Source organism: Phocoena phocoena, chromosome 3, assembly GCF_963924675.1.
Source record: "Phocoena phocoena chromosome 3, mPhoPho1.1, whole genome shotgun sequence".
NCBI lineage: Eukaryota > Metazoa > Chordata > Mammalia > Artiodactyla > Phocoenidae > Phocoena > Phocoena phocoena.
Genome location: NC_089221.1, coordinates 157,329,708 through 157,348,559, shown reverse-complemented (window position 1 = coordinate 157,348,559; position 18,852 = coordinate 157,329,708). Strand labels below are relative to the sequence as shown.

The following is an 18,852-nucleotide window of genomic DNA, read 5'->3' as shown; positions in this document are numbered from 1 at the left end:
GCCAAGGTGAGGGAGTAAGGGGGGGTGAGGGGTGTGGCAGGTGGGAGTACCCTCTGTTAGCTGCTTCCCGTCCCCCTACTCTATGGTGGGAGAGGGCGGGAGAAAATGGGGGTAGTTTTGCCTTCATAAACTCACACTGGGGAGAGAGACCTCACCCAGTAGGTCTCAGTTTACCTGTCAGTGCCTATGAACAGAAGGGCTGGCAGCACTCCCACCCCTGCAGGGATGCTGTCTCATTCCTCCAAGCCTTGGACATCACCCTGGGAGGTTGCCTGCAGGGACAACTTCAAGCCTCAAGTCCAGCTTCAATCTGTTCAGTCCAGACTGAAGCTGGACTTGAGGATGGAGGCTGGAGGGCAGTGTGGGCGGGTAAGGTGTCCCGTTCCTGCTCAGGCCAGGAGGCCAAGGAGCTGCTGGAGAGGAAGCTGCTGACTGCCAGGATGCCTTGTCCTTGGGTGTCCCAACCAGAGGGTTTCACGAAGGGACACAGGTTTCTAACAGGGAAATGAGTCACAGGCAAAAGGGCCAAGCAGCTTGGGGAGGGACAGGGGGCTGGAGTGGGGGTAGGCCCCTGAAGGGGAAAGCTGAGGGATTGGGGCAACCCCAGGCCATCAGGCCAGACCCCAGGATGGGCTGTGTCATGTCCCCCAGACCAGACCCTCAGGACAGGGGCAAAGGCCCGGCCAGCAGGACCTTAAAGCCCATCCAGCCCAGGCTCTGCTGTAGGTAGTGTGGGCCATCACTGTGTGGGACCAGGGAACCTGGCCAGGGGTCCTCAGCCCTTTGTACCAGGCTTGGTGATCCAGAGCTGGCCCTGCACCTGTTGCTCTGGGGGTCCCAGCCCTGGAGGTTCTGGCCCAGCATAGGGGTGGGGGGATGGGATGCTTCAGAGCTTTCTTGAAGTGTGTGGAAACTGAGGTCCTAGGACCCAGAAAGTGGGAGTATGGGGAGGAGGGGGGAGGGGAGGGCCTGTGGGGGCCCCAGGAGGAGGGGGCTGGACACACACCCTCCAGAACTTCAAAGCTGCTGCCCTGGGGGTGTGAGATTTGCAGGGGGCTGGGCCAAGGGGGGCCCTGGTGGGGTGAGGCCCTACTACCTCCGGGCCTTTAATATGGTTATTCCTCTCCTATCTCAACTACCTGTGAACAGGCCCACCAGGCCCATTTCCTCCTTCTTCAGGGCTGGCGGGAGGGGCTGTAAACTCCCTGGAGAGGTGCTTCTGAGGCCCAGGCAGGCTGCCCTGTGTTCTGCCCTCCCTCTGAGTTGAGGGTAAAGGGCAGGGGCTGAGGGGCTGGGCCAGGGTTCATGGGGACATGCTGATCTTGGCGGGTGAGGGGGGCCAGCTGGGCTCTAGAGGGGGCTCCGGATAGATCCCACATCAGCAAAAGGCAGGAGCAGAGAGGCCCTGGGGAGCCCCCTCATCCCACTTCCTCTGGCACTAGAGGGAAACTGAGGCCCCGGGTGGGGCTTGCTCCTGGCCAGCAGAGAGTTGAGAGTTCTGCCTCCTCATTCACACAGGCTCTTGCTAGCTCCCCTCGCCCATTTACTGGGGCCTGTCCTGTGGATCTATGGGCCTCTTCTGGTGGGGTTCTGCCCCTCTCTGTCCTGGAGCCGTGGCGATGGGTAGTGGGAGCCTGGTGCCTCACCTGGTAGAGAGCTGAGACCAGGTAGGCAGAACCTACCTCTGCATCAGCTCCCAGGGAAGCTCCTTTCTTGTTTCTGGGTATCTGGGCTCTGCTCCCTTAGGAGGCCCGGCTCTGTCCCTGCTTCCTCTCTTGGCATCTCACCCTTGTGACCTTGTGGCTATGCCTCCACCCCCTGCCCAACCTGTCTCCCCTACCCTTTCATCTGAGGAGCCCCTGGCACCTGGTTCCCAGCAGGTACCAATTAGGGCAACTCCTGCTCGTACCCTAACTTAGAGGTGCCGCACCATTTGTATTGTCTGTGCACTGTGGATGTGGCCCATAGGCAGCTCGAGTGGGGCACCTGTCACCCCCCACCTCCAGGGCTGAACCCCTGTGTGGAGTGTCTGACCTGGCTCTACTGCCTGGTGGGCTGTGAGGGCTTGCGGGTCCTCCCGGCTGGTGACTCACACCCGTGGGTGAGATTGGCCACCTGCACTCCAGTCTCGGACACTGTCCTGTGTGCTTAATCACTGTCTCCCTCTTTATAGAGTGTCTGCCTGCAGTCTGTCTGGACCCAGCCAACCCCTTGGGGCCCCATTTGGGAATTGCTGGTGGTCAGCTACAGTCCCGGAACAGTGGGTGACCTGGCCTGAAATAGGCCTGGTGGTGGCGGAGCAGTGAGCCCCGAGCCAACAAGGCCATGGGCTTGGGGTGGGACGTTGGTGTGCCAGCCCGGGAAGCTGATGCGTGATTTGGAGTGTGAAAGCAGGGGCTTTGGGGTCCAGAGCCCTGCGTCTGTCTCTAGTCCCTTAGCCTCACTGGGCCTCTTCTGGCTCTGTCTTCAGTAGCTTGGAGCCTCCAGCAAAGACCACTGTGGCCAGTAAAGTGGTGGGGTTGGTGTTCCCTGAGTCCTGTCTTGAGGGATGAAGCCATGTTTCCTTCTCTCCTCCCTCCCTCCCTTGATGGGTTCCCACTCCATCCATCAGGCAGCTCCCCACACTCTACCACAACTCTCTCCCAGTGCAGGGCTCTGTGTGGAGTGGACATTCTTGCCCACGATGGGTCTGCACAGCCCTGTCCAGGACCCCTGCCCAGCCAGCCATGACTCTCTGTTGGCAGAGGGTGGCCCTTCATTCCCTACTCTCAAGGACACCATGTGGCCCTGATGTCTAGCCACGGAGCCAGCTGAATTGGACTTCCCTCCCTCTGCTTTCAGCAGGCACGGGCCTCCCAATTACGAGGCTCCTGTCTGTTCCCAGCCCCCTCCCTTCCAGCATATGGCTCATGTAGGGTGGCTATGCTGGGCCCGACCTTTGAGTGGGTGGGGCTAGGCCTCCTCCCCTCAGCTCCAGCATCATCTCCCCCCTGCCCCCACCTGTCCTAGCCTGTCCCTCCACCCCTGCCTCCTCAGCTTTCTCCCTCCTTGTGGGTCTGGCTGGATATCAGGGCAGCGTTCAGAGGTGGTGGTAGTAGTGGGGAGAGGGGCATGGAAGGACGCAGAGAGAAGCAAGGACCCTGCTCCTGGCTTGGAGAGATGAAGGTGTGGCCTTGAGAAAGCCACTCCTTCACCCCCTGGCTCCTGCAGCCTAAGTTTTCAGAGGCCCACCCAGCTCTGCATACCCCAAATACCCTGGATGGATGGATGTAGGCAATAGCCATGGAGGGACAACGTGAGGCTTCTGCCAACAGAATGCCTCGTTTGTCCTTGAGGCTCTCCCTGTCTGCCTCGGAAAGATCCCCATCCCAAGGTTCTGAGCATGATGCCAGGATTTGGCCAACCATACATTGAGAGACTGCCGACCTCTGCCAAGACTTGCATTCCTGAGCTATGCCCTATGGTGGAGGGGAGGCCAGGGGTCCAGTGTCAGCTCTAGCCTCTGACCTGAGGATGGACAGAGGCAGGAGGGAGCCCCTGGGAGTTCTTGGGTTCATGCAACAGCTCTCTGCCAGTGAGGGATGTCCCTCATGACCTCCCAACTGGATTCCAGCTGCATGAGCTGGACTTCTAAAGTGGCTTTTGCAGGAGGTAGAAGGAGGCCAGGCTCAGAGAGAAGCGGCTGCCTGATTTCCAGGCTTCAGGCTGGTGAGCCTCAAATTGAGGGAACATGTCTGTCCTCCCAACCAGACTGGGCTCCTAGAATACCCCTGGTGGGCTGAGAAGGGGACCCCACACAGGGGCCATGTCCCCAAGCCCAGGGAGCATGGCCACGTAGCTGGTGCTCAAATGTCAACTGAATGAAGCATGTTGTGGATGTCTGGGGAAGTGGCTTTCAGCTGACTTGGTGGATGTCCTGCTGCACCACTGACTTGCATGGGGTCTCCCCCCGGGGCTGCCATGGTCCCCTGCTCACTGCACTGTACATCCCCTGCAACAGGCAGGCCTCCTTTTCCCTTTCTCTGCACTTCCATTGGGGTCTTCTGCCCTGGTCTCTAGTCTACCCCGCCCCAGACTTCAAGACCACTGGCTGCTTCCTCCTTTCTTTGGAGTGGCCATCCTTCTTCCTTCCCCTGGAATTCTGGCTCTGGAGGCTATTGCAGAGGCCCCAGGAGTCTCTGAGCTAAGCATGCCCACCCCACCTCCCATCGTGGCCCCTCCCAGAGGGTCACAACCAATCCAGGCCCCATGCCTTGCTGACCCACCACCAAAAATCCAGCACAATCCACAGGTTTGTTTGGTTGTTTCTTCTTTTCGTTTTTGTTTTTTGTTTGTTTGTTTTTACTTTCCCCATAGTTTGAAACTCACAAGCTATGACTAAAATAATTTCTTTCATAGAAAGAAAAAGAAAACAACAATAACACATCTGTTTGTCTAGTTCCTATGTATGGTGGATATAGCAGCATTGGAAATAAAATTAAAACCAAAAATGCAAAATTCAAGGCAGAGGAAGGTCATATCCCTAGCGAGCCGTGCAGCTTGTCCTCCCCACCCCCCGCCCCAACTGTCTCTTCCCCCTGCCTGGAGGGTAGGGCCTCGGGGACAGGGGGCTGGGCAACATTTCACAGTGGCAGAGGCTGAGGAGGAGAGGTCTTGGCATGGCAGCACCTGGCAGGAAGCCCCTGTGGGCATTGGTTGAGAGGTCCATCAGTCTCGCTCATTCCCAGACAGGATGGATGAGTCAGACGTGAGCAGAGCCAAGTCAAGCGGCCAACCAGAGGCTCCACAACAGTGGCCAGTGGCGGGTAGGTCTGATGTACCATAGCCACAGCAGCAGGACCTGGGGGTCCATCCTGGCTATGAGGGGCTGGGAAGGAGACCAGTCCTCTGGGGTCTTTGGGTCCTCTGTCTGTAGCACCAGTGTGGGATCACCCCCCGACTCCCAATCTCCCAAACAACCCAACCCAAAGTGAGCCTCCAAGGCAGGGTATGGAGCTGAGTATGACCTGGACAGCAGTACAGGCCAGTGGCTCCCATCTTGCCTTCCGCTTACAAGGGGCTGTGAATGAGGGAGGTGGAGAGAGGTGCTAGGCCAAGAGGGAGGCAACAGCAAGACTGGAACAGCAGGCTTTGCTCCTCTTCTGTGGATGCGATGGGGTGCAAGTGGGAATGTGAAGACAGGGAGACAGGAGAGCCAGGTGCAGGAGTTTCTGTCAGCTGCAAAGTAGAAGGCACAGCAGACCAGGCTGAGTGGCACCTTGCTGGGGCCTGGGTGTCTGATGCCCAGCACAGGGCAGCCAGGACAGAGCCAGGCCTCGTGTTCTAGGCTCTTTCTCAGCCTACTGCCGTCAGGCCCTGTCTCCTTCACCCAAGCCCAGGTGGTTCTTGCGGTTCTGCACAGCAAAGGCTCTCCCTGATAGGGTTCCTGGTTGAGAGCGTTGGCAGGTATCAGACTGAGGAAGGAGTGCCACAGGCCTCCAGGCACCTGAATCGTTGTAGGATGGGCCTCATACCTTAGTGGGAAGGGTAAGGGGACAAGATGCCCCCCACAGGTTCTCCACAGCTCATTCTGCCAGGAGATACTGCTCTACACGACGAGGTCAGGTGGAGGGAAACATGTGGTCTTCGGAGGAAGGTAATGGCAGGCTAAATCCCCACCCCTGGAGCCCCGCCCCCAGAGAGGACCCCGCCACCCTCCAGGAGCCCCATCCCTCGAGTTTCACCCCAGGAAGGGCCCCACACCTGTCGGGAAGAACTCCATCCCACTCATGAGCCTCACCCCTGTCCTACCACGGAGGACCCCGCCACCCTCCAGGAGCTCCATCCCAGAGCCCCGCCCCATCCATGGAGGAGTCCCCCCCGCCGCCACCGGGAGGACCCCCAGCCCGGTGCGGCGCCCACTACTTGCAGGTGTGCACGTCGTAGATGCGCGCGCACTCCTGGCAGCTCACGTAGCAGCACCAGTGGAAAACGCAGTGGCACTTCTCCCTGCGCCGCTCGGTGCGCGCGTTGTGGCCGCGACCGCAGCACAGCAGGTCGCAGCCATCTATGCCGTGCGAGCTCACGTTGCAGGTGCGGTCGCGCGTGCCGAAGGATCCCGTCTCGGGGTTGGGCTCGCAGAAGTTGGGCGAGGCCTCGTAGTAGACCAGGTCGCGCTCTGTGGGCACCTTGAAGTAGGTGTAGCGTGGCCGCAGGGTCTCCACCCAGCCGCGCGACTCGCGGTGCTTCTCCACCACCATCTCCGAGGCGCTGTCATACTTGTCCTTGAGGAAGTCACCAATGGCACGGAAGTCGGGCTGCGACCACCAGCAGGTCTTCACCTCACAGCTGCCCGAGAGCCCATGGCACTTGCACTTGAGGTGCATGTGGCTGGCGATGGCCTGCAGGAGCGTGCAAGCAGGGGCGTCAGGGCAGGCCCTCAGTCTCCCCACCTCCCACGTAGGGTGGCTGTACTCCTTGCCTGTAGTCCCCCTCCACTCACCTGGCAAACCCAGTCCCCCCACCTGCTCCATAAAGCTCCGGGACTCCCGGGTGGAGCAGGTGCCCTCTTCCAGCACCACCCTTCCGTGTGGTGCTACAGGTTCTTGTGCCATGTGGCTCCCCTGGTAGACCCAAGATCCCTGGAGGGCAGGGCCTGGGAGACCCCCTCCTGGGCTGGGTCTACTTCTAGGCCATCTATGTTGAGTGAAGGAAAGAAGCGGCTGTAACATGTGATATGTAAGTGCCGGGGTGTAGGAGGGAAGTCGTTCATTGTGACTGGGGAAACCCAAGACCTCCGTCTAGAGGAGATGTACATGGGATGGGTGGCAAGGCTAGGGGCTGACCTGAGCACGGATAATGGTAGTGGCTTGAGCAGGGGACCTTCAGGGCCCAGGAAGCTGGTTTTATCAGATTGTAGGGGAGTTGCTGAGGATTGTATGTGTTTCTGCTGTGGGCATCCCAACGTCAGGTTGTCTTCCCTTCTCTCTTTGGGGGAAGGAGTGGGGCTGGGGGTGAAAGGTCCTGTGGCATAATCAGAACTAAGGCTGAACTGGCCACTAGCATGGGCACTGGCCACATGTGAGATCCTGAGATGCGGCTGGTGGTCCAAATTGAGAAGTGCTGTTAAGTGCAAACCACATGCTGGGTCATACTAAGTCCCCAGACTTCGTAAAAGAAGAGGATGTAAAATATCTCATTCAAAATTTTAATATTGATTGCATTATTGCAATAACATGTTGGCTATATTGGGTTAAATAAAATTCATTATTAAAGCAAATTTCACCTGTTTCCTTTTAAAATGTGGCTACTAGAAATTGATAAATCTAAGGCTTCATGTGGGCTCTGTGTCCAGATGCTGCCTCTACCCTGTCCCCCTCTGCCTGCTCTTTCTTCAACCCTTCCCTCTCATACTGGCACTTTTTTAGGAGCATCTGTAAATTACATTCCCCCACCGCAGTCCAGTTCTGTCTAATCTCCATTCTCTTCTCTTTTGTGACCAAGCTTTTCCAGAGAGGAGCTGCCACTTCCCATCTCTGCCTCCTCAGTCTCTTGTTTTAGTTCTACTCTTGATCAAAGTTATATATGCACATACTTTGAAAGGTCCAAGAGTTCCTAAGACCTATTAAGAAAAACAGGAGTTTTGCCCCCACACTCTCATTCACAGCACTTTCCTGACCACTTGAGGCAGCACCTTGTACCTCTACACCTCTGATAAGATGCTTGTCTTGCTACTTCTTGATTTTTCAGTGTTTGGCATTGTCTATGGACCTCTCACCATGGAGGTTCCATGGGACCTCACTCCACAACTCTGATGCACACTTTTCCCAGCCCCCTGCCTACACTAAAATCTGTAGCATAATTCCAGTTAGATCAAAATTTAGTGCTGACAGTATTGGGGCTGTGGTAAATGTCATACTTAGTTGAGCCACGTGCCATGATAGCTTTTCCTTTTCTACAAAACGTTTTGTTGTTGCTGGTTTTTTTGTTTGTTTGTTTGTTTTGTTTTGTTTTTGTGGTATGCGGGCCTCTCACCGTTGTGGCCTCTCCCGTTGCGGAGCACAGGCTCCGGACTCGCAGGCCCAGCGGCCATGGCCCACGGGCGCAGCCGCTCCGCGGCACGTGGGATCCTCCCGGACTGGGGCACAAACCCGTGTCCCCTGCATCGGCAGGCGGACTCCCAACCACTGCGCCACCAGGGAAGCCCCGTGTTGTTGCTGTTTTTAATGTACTCATCACAGGTTCAGTCTCACTAACTCCTTTCGTTGTCTATAAATATTCTCTTCAAGACTTTCAAACACACCAGCTGATCTATGGATTTCATCTTCTTGGAGACATCTTTTTCAAAGGCCTTCTGGTAAATTTTGTGAAACGTGCATGTCTGAAAACAAATCTTTTCTACTTAAAGTTGAAAAGATGATTTAGCTGGGTATAAAAGTCTTGGCTTAAAATATTTCCCCCTCTCAGGATTCTGAAAGCATTACTCTATTTTATTCTAGCTTTCACTGTTGTTCTTAGAAATTCTGATGACATTTTGATTCCTGATCCTTTGCATGAAACCAAAGCGTTTTCTGGGAAGCTTGGAAGGCTTTTCTGTGTCATAGGCTGTGGATTTCACAGCAAATTTTGATGTGGGTCTTCCCCTTTCTTGTGCTAATCACTTATGGGGCCTGTTTTGTCTGAACTTCTGCTCTTCAGCCCTGGGAACCTTCTTGTCTTATTTCTTTACCAAATTCCTCATCTTCATGTTCATCATTGTCTTTCTTGGACAGATCCTCCATATTTTCTATTCTTTCCTATTTTCCATCTCCTTGTCTTTTTTTCTCTACTTTGTGGGAAGCGAGTCTCAACTATCTTCTAACCTTTCTGCTGAGAGTTTTGTTTTTGCTGTCCTATTTTTAATCTCTAAGAGCTTCTTTTTTCCCCTGAATGTTCTTTTAAATTAACATCCTGTTCCAATTTTATGGATTCAGTGTTTTATCTCTCTGGGGATACTGATGGTTTTTTGAAGTTTTCATCCCTTTATAATGTCTCTTTCCCATAAGTCTGGGTTTCTTTTTTCTTTATTTTGGTCTTTACCTTTGTGGTTGCTGGAGGCCTTCCTCAGATGTTCAGTGATCCTTGGCTGCCTGCTCATATTTGAAAGTGGGGCGCCAAAAATCTTATTGGAACCTCCTGTACATGGGAGGGACTCATCTACTTGGGCCCTCACTGTAGAGTGATCTGGCCACGTTGCTTTTGGGGGAACCCCCACCTCAAAATCTTCAAGTTTCTTCTCTTGGGATGGTCTGATTCTCAGGGGAGAATCTTCCATTTTCCTGCCTAGAGCATAATCAAGCTTCACTGTGGCACTAGGACATTAGGAAGACAAATGTGTATGTAGCCAGACTACTTTCACTTGGGCAGCCTCACCCTCAGCAGTCCAGACACCTTCTGCTTTACCCTTTTTAGGGAATAAGCCTCCAGACTTCGGCCATGGTGATGGAGGGGTGCTGTCTGGATGCAAGATGTTGGATAGAAGAGCTGGTACATTAAAAAGTGCTTTTAAAATAGACTTTAAAATGAAAATGCAGCTCAGCATACACACTTTTTCCCCAGACCAGCAAATGACCAGTCTTTCTGTTTCCAGCCCCATATCTATCTCAACTTCTCAAGATATCTGATACTAGAAATTCCTTGGTTGATTCTCAGAGTTCTCTACTGGCTTAAGATTCAGCTTTCTTGAGTGTACTAAGATAGTGAGTATTCATCTATCTGCTTTTTGCTTTCAAAATTTTGTTGCCATTGTCACCTTTTCTGTTTTCCATGTTCTCAATAGTCTATTTATGTATCTTAAAATTAATTCATTGTCATTTTAGTGCAGTTCTAGGAGAATGCAGAGGAAAATATTTGTATTTTGTTTGTCATCTTTAACTGGAAACTCCCATTCATTCTTCAGGTCTACAATTTCTATGGGATTCTTTCCCAAATCTTACATTTTAGCTTTGTGAACATAAGTAAGCATATTTTTTCTCATAATCTATGTCTAATGATTCCAGTATTTGAGTCTTGTTTCTGTTTTTTTTTGTTGTTGTTTTGTTTTGTTTTGCTGACTATCACTCATTTAACAGGTTATCTTTGATTATGTGTTGAACATTGTGTTTGAAAAGTTGTTTGTAGTAAAAAATTTCAGCCTAGCATAAGGTTATCATCCTCCAAAGAGGATTTATCTGCTTTCTCCAGGTACATGGGGATACCAGCAATTTGGGATCACCTTAATCCATTCAGTCTAGAGATTTTACTAGCCTGTACATGTGCATAAGGGCTTGTCTACTTCTGATTTTCCTTTACTCCTCGGGATCCCAGCCTAAACCAAGGAGTTTTTTTCCTAGACATAGCACCTTTGGTGGGCCCCTTTTAGCTCTGTGAGGCTGCTGGAAATGCAGCTCAGCATATGCACTTTTTTCCCAGACCAGCAAATGATCCCTGGACAAAAGCTGCCCCAGGCACCAGGTTCAGAGTCTTGTCTTCTCCTGGACTTTGGACTGCTAATTCCTCACTATATGGTTAGTTATTTGACACCTAACAATTATTTTATGGAAGTGCAATATACATGCAAAAGTTTACATATCATAAGCATGGAATATGACAAAATTTCATGAATTACCAGCCTCAGGACACCAGCTCCTCAGGAACTCCCACCATGCTCTGTTCCAGTTGTTATACTCTCCCCTCTCCAGGGCATATATTCTAACAGCATCTCCTTGATGACTAATGATATTGATCACCTTTTCACATATTTATTGGACATTTCTAGATTTTCTTCTGTGAAGTGGCTTTCCATTTTTCAGCCAACTTTTCTATTGGGTTATTAGTCTTTTTGTTCTTTTTATACTATAACTTTCATATACTTGTTGTGTGTATATATTGTGAACGTCTCCTTCTGTGTGGATCGCCTTTTCAGTTTCACGGCGGTGCCTTTTTATAAATTTTAATATAGTCCACATTATTACATTTTTCTTTCATCGTGAGTGCTTCTTTGGCCTGTTTAGGAAATCTTTGCCTACTCCAAGGTCACAGAGATGTTCTTCTATGTTTTCTTCTAAAACATTCTTTGTTTTATCTTTCCCATTTGGAAATGGGAAATTGATTTTTTATATGATGTGAGGTAGGGGTCAAGACTAATTTTTTTCCACATTGTTATCCAATTGACTGAGCACCACTTATTGAAAAGACCACTTCCCCCTCTGCAGCACTATCTTCCCTGTGATAAATCAGGTAACTTATACAGGTGAGTATTCTATGCTTTTAAAGGGTACTTTTTACACTTCATCCTACATTTGTACCTGTCTTTAGCTGGAAGATTAATGGGAGTCACCTAGTTCCCTGTTGCCAGAAGTTAAGTGTTCACTCTTCAGCTCTCTGCAGTGCCCTGGTTCCACTGGCCAAGGCCAGGGCCAACTCTGACGAACACTTTTCAGTCCCTACACGTATCACTTCCTATCAGCAGTGCCCCACTGAACCTCTGACTAGGTTCACTAAGCCCCCTTTTCAGAAGGGCTCACAAAGCCCTGTACAGCTTGGTCTCTGCCAGCCTTTCCATCCCCCAAATCTTTTTCTTCCTCTGTTCTCCATATTCTACCTGGACTAACTCACATGCATTCTTTCACCTCTGAGCTACCCAGAGGCTCTCCTGGTTTCCCTTCACCTAGATAACTGCCAATTATTCTGCTTGGCTCCACTCACCACCTCTGCGAGAAGTCTTTTTTGAGAATCCAGCCCGGGTCTGACCTCTCCACTATGTCCAGATCACCTTGTGTGCGTGCATTTCTTCATCGTAGAACTTACCACACTGTGGTGTAGCAGCCTGGCTGTCTCCCTCCCTGGATGTGCAGGAGCTCCTGCAGGGCGGGCCTTTCTCCCATCCCTCCTTCCTTGTGACCCCAGCTGCACAGGTGGACCTGCCATACTGTGGGAATGCCCTAGACCTCGTGGAGCAACTGGACAGCCCTGTGTTTCAGACACCGCTGGGCAGGAGGTGAGCAGACCCCCAGCCTGGCCACCATATACATACATCCCTCCCACAGCCCACCACCCTGCCTACACCATGCCATACTCCTCAAGGGACCAGGGCACATACCCTGCTCAGAAATTTTCTATTTCCCAGGGACCCTCAGGGGTGTGGTCTCAGGGCTCTCGGGTCCACAACCCAGGATGGGGGCGGGGGCCGCGGGCGTACCTGGCGCCCAGCCTCATTGTTGTGGCGGTTCATGGCGGAGCGAGCGTCTGGTCGGTTCTCCCGCGCGTCTGCGAACTCCCGGGACACCATCCCTCCGAACTCGATGTCCTCACTGCAGCCGCCCCACTTCCAGCCCTCACCGGGCGAACCCTGGTGGCGGCTGCTGCAGCCGCAGATGGCAGCGGAGCCCTCGGCGCACGAGCGTGTCACAGCGAAGGCTACGCCGGCGGAAGCGATGGCGTGCACAAAGGCGGACTCCCGGGTGGCTGCGGAAAGAGGCGACGTGGTTGGCAGGACCCGGCAGGGCTGAGGTGGTGGGACTGGCGTGGGGGCGTGGCTGCCTCTTCCCGGGCTGGGTCCTGGGTACTCACAGTGGGCGTGGGGTGCTAGACTCGCAGCACGGTAACCGCGGTACAGTAATGGGAGTCGGGGAGGCAGGGCTGCGGTGGGACAGGAGCGCGCGTAGCCGAGGGAGGACCCAAGGAGGAGGGAGAGCTTCCCCAAAGAAAGTATACGGAGGGCTAAGGAGCCCAAGGCAAGATGCTGGACATAACTTGTCATGGAGAACAGCAATGACGGCTGAAATCAGAAAGTCAGGTCATAACCAGTGCTGGTGAGGATGTGGAGAAATCAGAACGCTGTACACTGCTGGCTGGAAGGAAACTGGTGCTGCCCCTTGGAAATGGATTTGGCAGCTTGTTGAAAACATACACCTACCCTATGACCTGGTCATTCACCTCTGAGGTATTTACCCTGGAGGAAACCTGTGTCCCTGCAAAGACCAGGAAGCAAATGTCACTGCAGCGTTATTTGTAATAGCCCCAAACTGGCAGCTCCAAAATGTCCATCAACAGGTGAATGGATGAAAAATTGTGGCATAAAATAAATAAGTCGTGGGTATGTGATGTACAGATGGTGACTAGAGTTAATAATATTGTATATTAGAAAGTTAAGAGCGTAGATCTTAAAAGTTCTCATCATAAGAAAATATCTTGTAACTGTGTGGGGTAATAGATGTTAAACTAAACTTATTGTTGTGATCGTTTCACAATATATACAAACATTGAATCATTATGCTGTACACCTAAACTAATATAATATGTCAATTATATTTCAATTAAAAATTGTGGCACATCCATGAAATGGAATTCTATTTAGCATACCAGGAAAGAGCATGGATGAATCTCAAAGCAATCATGCGGATTGATTAAAAGGCATACAAAAAGGGTCCTTCTAGTGTCCCACCAACCCTTGGTGGAGCCCCCGTGCCCAGATGTCCTGGTTGGAGGCTTCCCACAGCCCTGCCCAGGGCATGGCTCCTGGTCCACATGCTGCCCACTTGTGCCTCTTTTTCTGCCTGCACACCCTTCCCCTCTTCCACTCCAGACACCAGGTACTGAGAGGCCCAGATGAAGGGCTGCCTCTTCTGGAACCTTCCGAAGATCAGTGCCTCCATTGGCACCTCGCCTCCTGCTGGCCCCATGTGCTTGGGTCTGGAACTGAATGCCTGCCAGGAACCTCATCCAGGCTGTCTCTGACCCGGTATTGGAGCTGCCGCCTGCATGCAGCCTTCTCTTTCTGCACATGGAGAAAATGAGTCAGGGGATGTGGCGTTGGTTTTCAGAACGCCAGTGGGTGATGGCTGGAGCTTGGGAAGGAAAAGCCGGTGGGGCCGAACTGGGTGAGACAGGCATGTGAGGGAGTCAAGGGAGGCCTGCCTTGGCGAGGCCAGCTGCAGGGGGTCGCTGGGTGTGGGAGGCCTAGCCTGACCCCGGTAGACAGAAGCCTAAAGGAGCTGGTCTCAAAGGACAGGCAGGAAATCGACAGAGGAAAAGCAGGGGGCAGGGGTATTCTGCATGGGGAGGCCCATAAGGGCAGGGCCTCAGGTGGGGAGGGGTTGGGCTGGCAGGACCAGAGGGAAGTACAGGGCATGCGGGGGACAGCCTGGAATTTGCAGAGGCTGGACTTCCAGCCAGGCTTCCCCAGACGGGATGAATGAATGCATCATGCCTCCTGAGTGTGTGTAAACATTTCTTCAAGGGCGCCAAGCCACGATCCACTCCAGGTGGAGGACAAGGGCCTGGGGGTGCCCTGGGTCCCGTGTGAGCTGATAGGACTCACTCCTGGACTCGCCATTCCACATGTGTGTGTGTGAGTAGCTGCTGTTTGCCAAGCCCTGCTGGAGAAACGTCAGGGAGCAAGAGGCCCTCGTGGAGCTTACCTGCTGATTAGCAGGAATTTTAAAATCCTAGGCTAAAATGAATGCTATGGGCTGTGGAGTGAACAGGAGAGATGTAGGAACAGGACCAACTAGGACCTTCTGTGCCAGACAAGGGGTGTGTGCCCTGCTGTGTCCCTGGGCTCCTCGTGGGCAGATGCCCCACTGCAGGCCTGGACACTGCTAGGGCTCCAAATGGCTACAGGAGAGTTATCAAAGGGGGCTGCTGTCTCCTCACCCCACATCAGTGCCCTGGAGGCATTTGTCCTGGCAGGGGGAGGGACAGGTGGGTTTCACCCTGGGGAGTGAGTAGAAGTTTTGTGTTGCTCCCCACACTTCCTCCAGCTGCGTGGTCTCGCCTGCTCCCAGGTTTGCATCTGAGCACGTGTGTCCCAAAGCTCAGGTGGCAGGGGCAGGAAAATGGTAAGATAGAGTTCCAGCCAGCAATGTGCACACACTCATCCACACATCTTCATACACATCCACACACACCTGCCACTGAAAAGAGCACATTCACTCCTATACCAAGAACACACAGTGTGAGATGTGTCTGAGGAAGTGCCCTCTGCACGAGCCTCCCGATAGCTGTCAGGCCCCACCCTGCTTTTGGTGACTCTGTGGATTTGCCAACAGTTCTGGATGGTCCTCTGCAGGCCCTGGCCAACCTGTGTACCCCCCATGTTTTGCCCAGAGCAGGCCTGGACTCTTGCTGCTTTCTGGAAACTCCCAGGTGGTAAGCACCCAGCCACAAACCCAGAAAGGGACTCCCCATTTCTTCTCTGTCAGCCTCCCACTGACAGCTTGGTTGGGGACTGCCCAAGTCTGAAGGCTGCTCTGGCCTCCCGAAATGGCCCTGACCCATCCTGCCTCTCCTGGCTCTTCACCATGAGTCCAGCCCGCAGTATCTCCCAGTTGCACCAGAAGGGGTTCCTAGTTGGGACAGGCACCTCCAGCTTCCAGCTTCCCCCACCCATCCACACACACGTAACACACACACACACACACACACTCTCTCTCTCACTCTCTCACCAATATATGTATGCACACACATCCACAGACACACACGTAGGCACACACTCTTACACAGGTATGCACGCACATGCCCATACACACACTCACACATACTGTAGGAGGAGCGTTTTGTCCAGTGCCCATCTGGCTCCGCCCAGCCCTTCTCCAGTTCTTGCCACTGTGTCCTTGCTTGGCTCACACACAGGCTGACTCTGCCCCACCTCCTGCCCTCTCAGCCCCGTCCACCACTCCCTGGCCTCCAGCCACACTCAGCCCTCATCCTTCCCTTGGGTTCTTTCCAACTGCTTCTCTGCTCATGTGCATCTGTCATGTCCCCATCCCTGCTCTTTGAGGCACAGACCAGGGTCCTGACCCTGCAGTCTGGGTTCGGTCCACACCTGGCCCTGGAGCCCTCGGGCTCCCCAGGTGCTTCAGGAGCACCCTCTTACATCCGTTCTGCCTGAAAGCTCCCTGAGCTGGGGGCTGTGTCCTGTTCACCTTTTGTTTCTAACCTGGAGTCCCAGCCCATCCCACAGATGGTTGTTGGGGAGTGAGAGCCTGGTCAGAGGAGAGGGCACGGGCCCTGGGCTGGGGCAGGGAGTCCAGGAGGGTCTGAGCCCACCTGGGCAGGACTACCCCATGGGACCTGGCTCTCTGCCCCTCTCTACTCAGCTTGTCCTTGAATGAATTCAAGACAGCTCCCCTCACTGCTCCTTTTCCCAAATGTCAGCCAGGCAGCTGCCTCCTCAGGACACTTGAAGCCCCTGCCCCGTTTTCCTTTTATAATACAACTGATTAGTTACAGACCAGCCTAGAGCTACCTTCTGCTGACTCAAAGCACCACGAACAAACAACTGCATGGACACAGACCCCTTTCCTTCTCGTCCCTCCACTCAGAAGAACCCCTGCCCTTATTCTGTCTTTTCAAGGACTCAGGTTGTCCCCCACCTCCAACTCCTTAGAGGGTGGGCTCAGATTCTGATTCTCACCCTTCCAGGGCCCTGGTGTGGTATCTGCCCTCCTGCCCAGGCAATGACCCTGGGTTAGGGGCTGTGAGCTGGTGGCCTGGGGGTTCCTTACCACCCCTCCCAGGGCAGGGTAGAGCCAGTATGTCCTGGGCATTCCTGGAACCCACTGCACACAAGCTGGCGCCTCCTCCACGGCATCGTCTCTGGTGGCCCTTCTCAAGGCTCAGATTCTCCAAGCCTTGAATATGCTCCCCCAACTCCCTCTGACTCTGCCCCCTGAGGGCCCAGGGCTAGCTCCTATAGGAGGATCCTGCCTCTGTCTCTGCCTCTGCTCTGCCCCCTCCTCTAGCCCCTCCTTACCTCCCCTTCTCCAGCTTCTGAGATAAGGGGAGAGAAAGCAGGCCTGGGGCTTTGCTCTGCCCTGAACGGGGCTCGGAGATCTCTGCTTATCGAGCTCAGGTAAACAGTCCAGGGCTGCCAGACACACTTGAGGGGAAGGGTGTGCGGGGGTTGGGAGGGGTGTTCCCCCTTGAACTTGGAGGAAAAAGAACTCATTCCTGCCCTGCTCTGTCACCAACTAGCTGTGTGACCCTGCACACTTCTCTTTCCTTTGGGGGCCTCAATTTCCGCTTCCGCTAAATGAAAAGAGGGCCTCCTCACAAATAAAGCCCCGAGGGCCAAGGACACCCTGGAGCCGGCCTTTAAATTGCTCATCAGGAAAAGAAGCCTTTACAAGACCACGAGCCAGAAAAACTTGAGGTGGTCCATTCTGGCAAAGAAAGTCCCCTTTCAAATGGAAGACACAGGTCTTTAAGTAGTTCCCCGAGATACAGATCAATCACAAAGGGAAAAACTGAAACTCTGCATTGGAGAAATCTGACAGACCCCGCCTTACCAGAGAAATAGGGGTTGCGGTCACCAGCAATGGGACAGAAGACGGATGGATGCCACGTGCCTCCTAAGACGAGGCCCCCACCAGGACATTCCACCTCCTTTGAGACATTCTAACCAAAGAATCGTAACTTGCATCTAATTATCAGGAAACGTTGAACAAACCAAACCCAAAGGCCTAACCAAGCTCCTCCCAGTCTCAAGGGCATGAAGGGCAGGGCTGGTCTGGGCTTAGGGACTTGGGATGGGACCCTGGACAGATAAGGGACATTGGTGGAAAACTGGGTGAAATCTGGGTAAAGTCTGGAGTTTAGTTAGTAGTGATGGATCTTAGTTTTGATGGATCTAGCTGGGTTTGTGTGATGTCAGCACTGGGGAGGCCTAGGAAGAGATCTGGACTCCTGCAGTATTTCTGTAAGTATACAACTATTTCCAAAGAAAAAGTTAAAACACATCCTGAGACTGTGCAGAAGGAAGACCCCCTGAATGCCCAGATGACATCCCACAGTGGTGGGGCTTTTAACCCAGGAATCCATGGGCAGACTTTAGGGGGTTCTTAACCCTGACAAAATCATGAGCTGGAATTCCAGGGCATGTCTGAAAACTCATGTGTTTTTCTGGATAGATTGCTTTTATCAGATTTCCACAGGGGTTTGAACCAAGAAGGTCATGACTGACTGGCTGGAGTAGCCTGAGTTTACAGAGGAAGGGGGACAGGGCTCCCCTAAGGTCATGGGTGGGGCAGGCACAATCAGGACTCAGACCAGGGTCTGAAGCCCAGCAGCTGCCCCAGTTACAGCAAAGTTTTTAGCCACAGACAGCAGCCTTGTCAGAGATTATACAACACAGGCAGCTAGGGAGGGGGAGAGAGAACCATCCTGCCTGTGGGAAGAGAATTGCATCTTGGAGATGAGACTGGAAATACCTCTGTCACCAGCAAAATGTCTTCTTTTGAATGGGCTATGACAGGTCAAGAGAGGAGGAGGGGACACGGGCTACGAGAGGGGGGTGCTTAAGGACCAATTTTGTCAATTTACCAAGTTGCTGCGATAGAGCCTGCATGAGTGTTTTGAGCTATCTCAGTCCTGCTCTGTTCCAGCCCAGGACTCTTATCCCACACTGCAGTTAGGGCTTGGGAAAAGGAAGAAGAAAGGGAATCTTGTAACAAAGTCTTTCTGTAAGACAAGCGTCTTCCATCGAGAAAACCATCTTCCCCAGAAACTTGATGTTGTCTCATTAGCACTTATTTATTGCGTTCATGCAAAGTATCAGTGATATACCCTTCCTTTCATTCTTCTACCATCTAGCCATCCATCCATCTACAATCCACCCATCCATTCATTTATTCTTCTACCATCCATCCATCCATCCATCCACCCTTCCAGGACCTGAGAGTCTATAATGAGCCATACACTAGGAATATAAAATAAGTAAGATGCAGGGTGCCCATTCTCAAGAACCAAGGTAAGAAGTCTGCAAGAAAGTGGATTGCTGCTCTATCTGATGAAATGTCTAACAACCCAGGCTTTCTGAAAGGTTGAAGGAGCTACCTGTTCTTGCGGTAATCA

General features: G+C 52.9%; 1 protein-coding gene across 1 annotated transcript in view; it reads right to left on the bottom strand.

Annotated features, from left to right (window-relative positions):
* Positions 1 to 5,900: 5,900 nt before the first annotated feature.
* WNT3A (Wnt family member 3A) overlaps positions 5,901 to 18,852 on the bottom strand; it is a 46,812-nt gene continuing 33,860 nt past the window's right edge. Inside the window, exons 3-4 of the mRNA XM_065874999.1 lie at positions 12,197 to 12,462; positions 5,901 to 6,380 (exon numbers count right to left, since the gene is read on the bottom strand). Of these exons, the coding sequence (XP_065731071.1) occupies positions 5,901 to 6,380; positions 12,197 to 12,462 (746 nt within the window). The remainder of the gene's footprint in view (positions 6,381 to 12,196; positions 12,463 to 18,852) is intronic.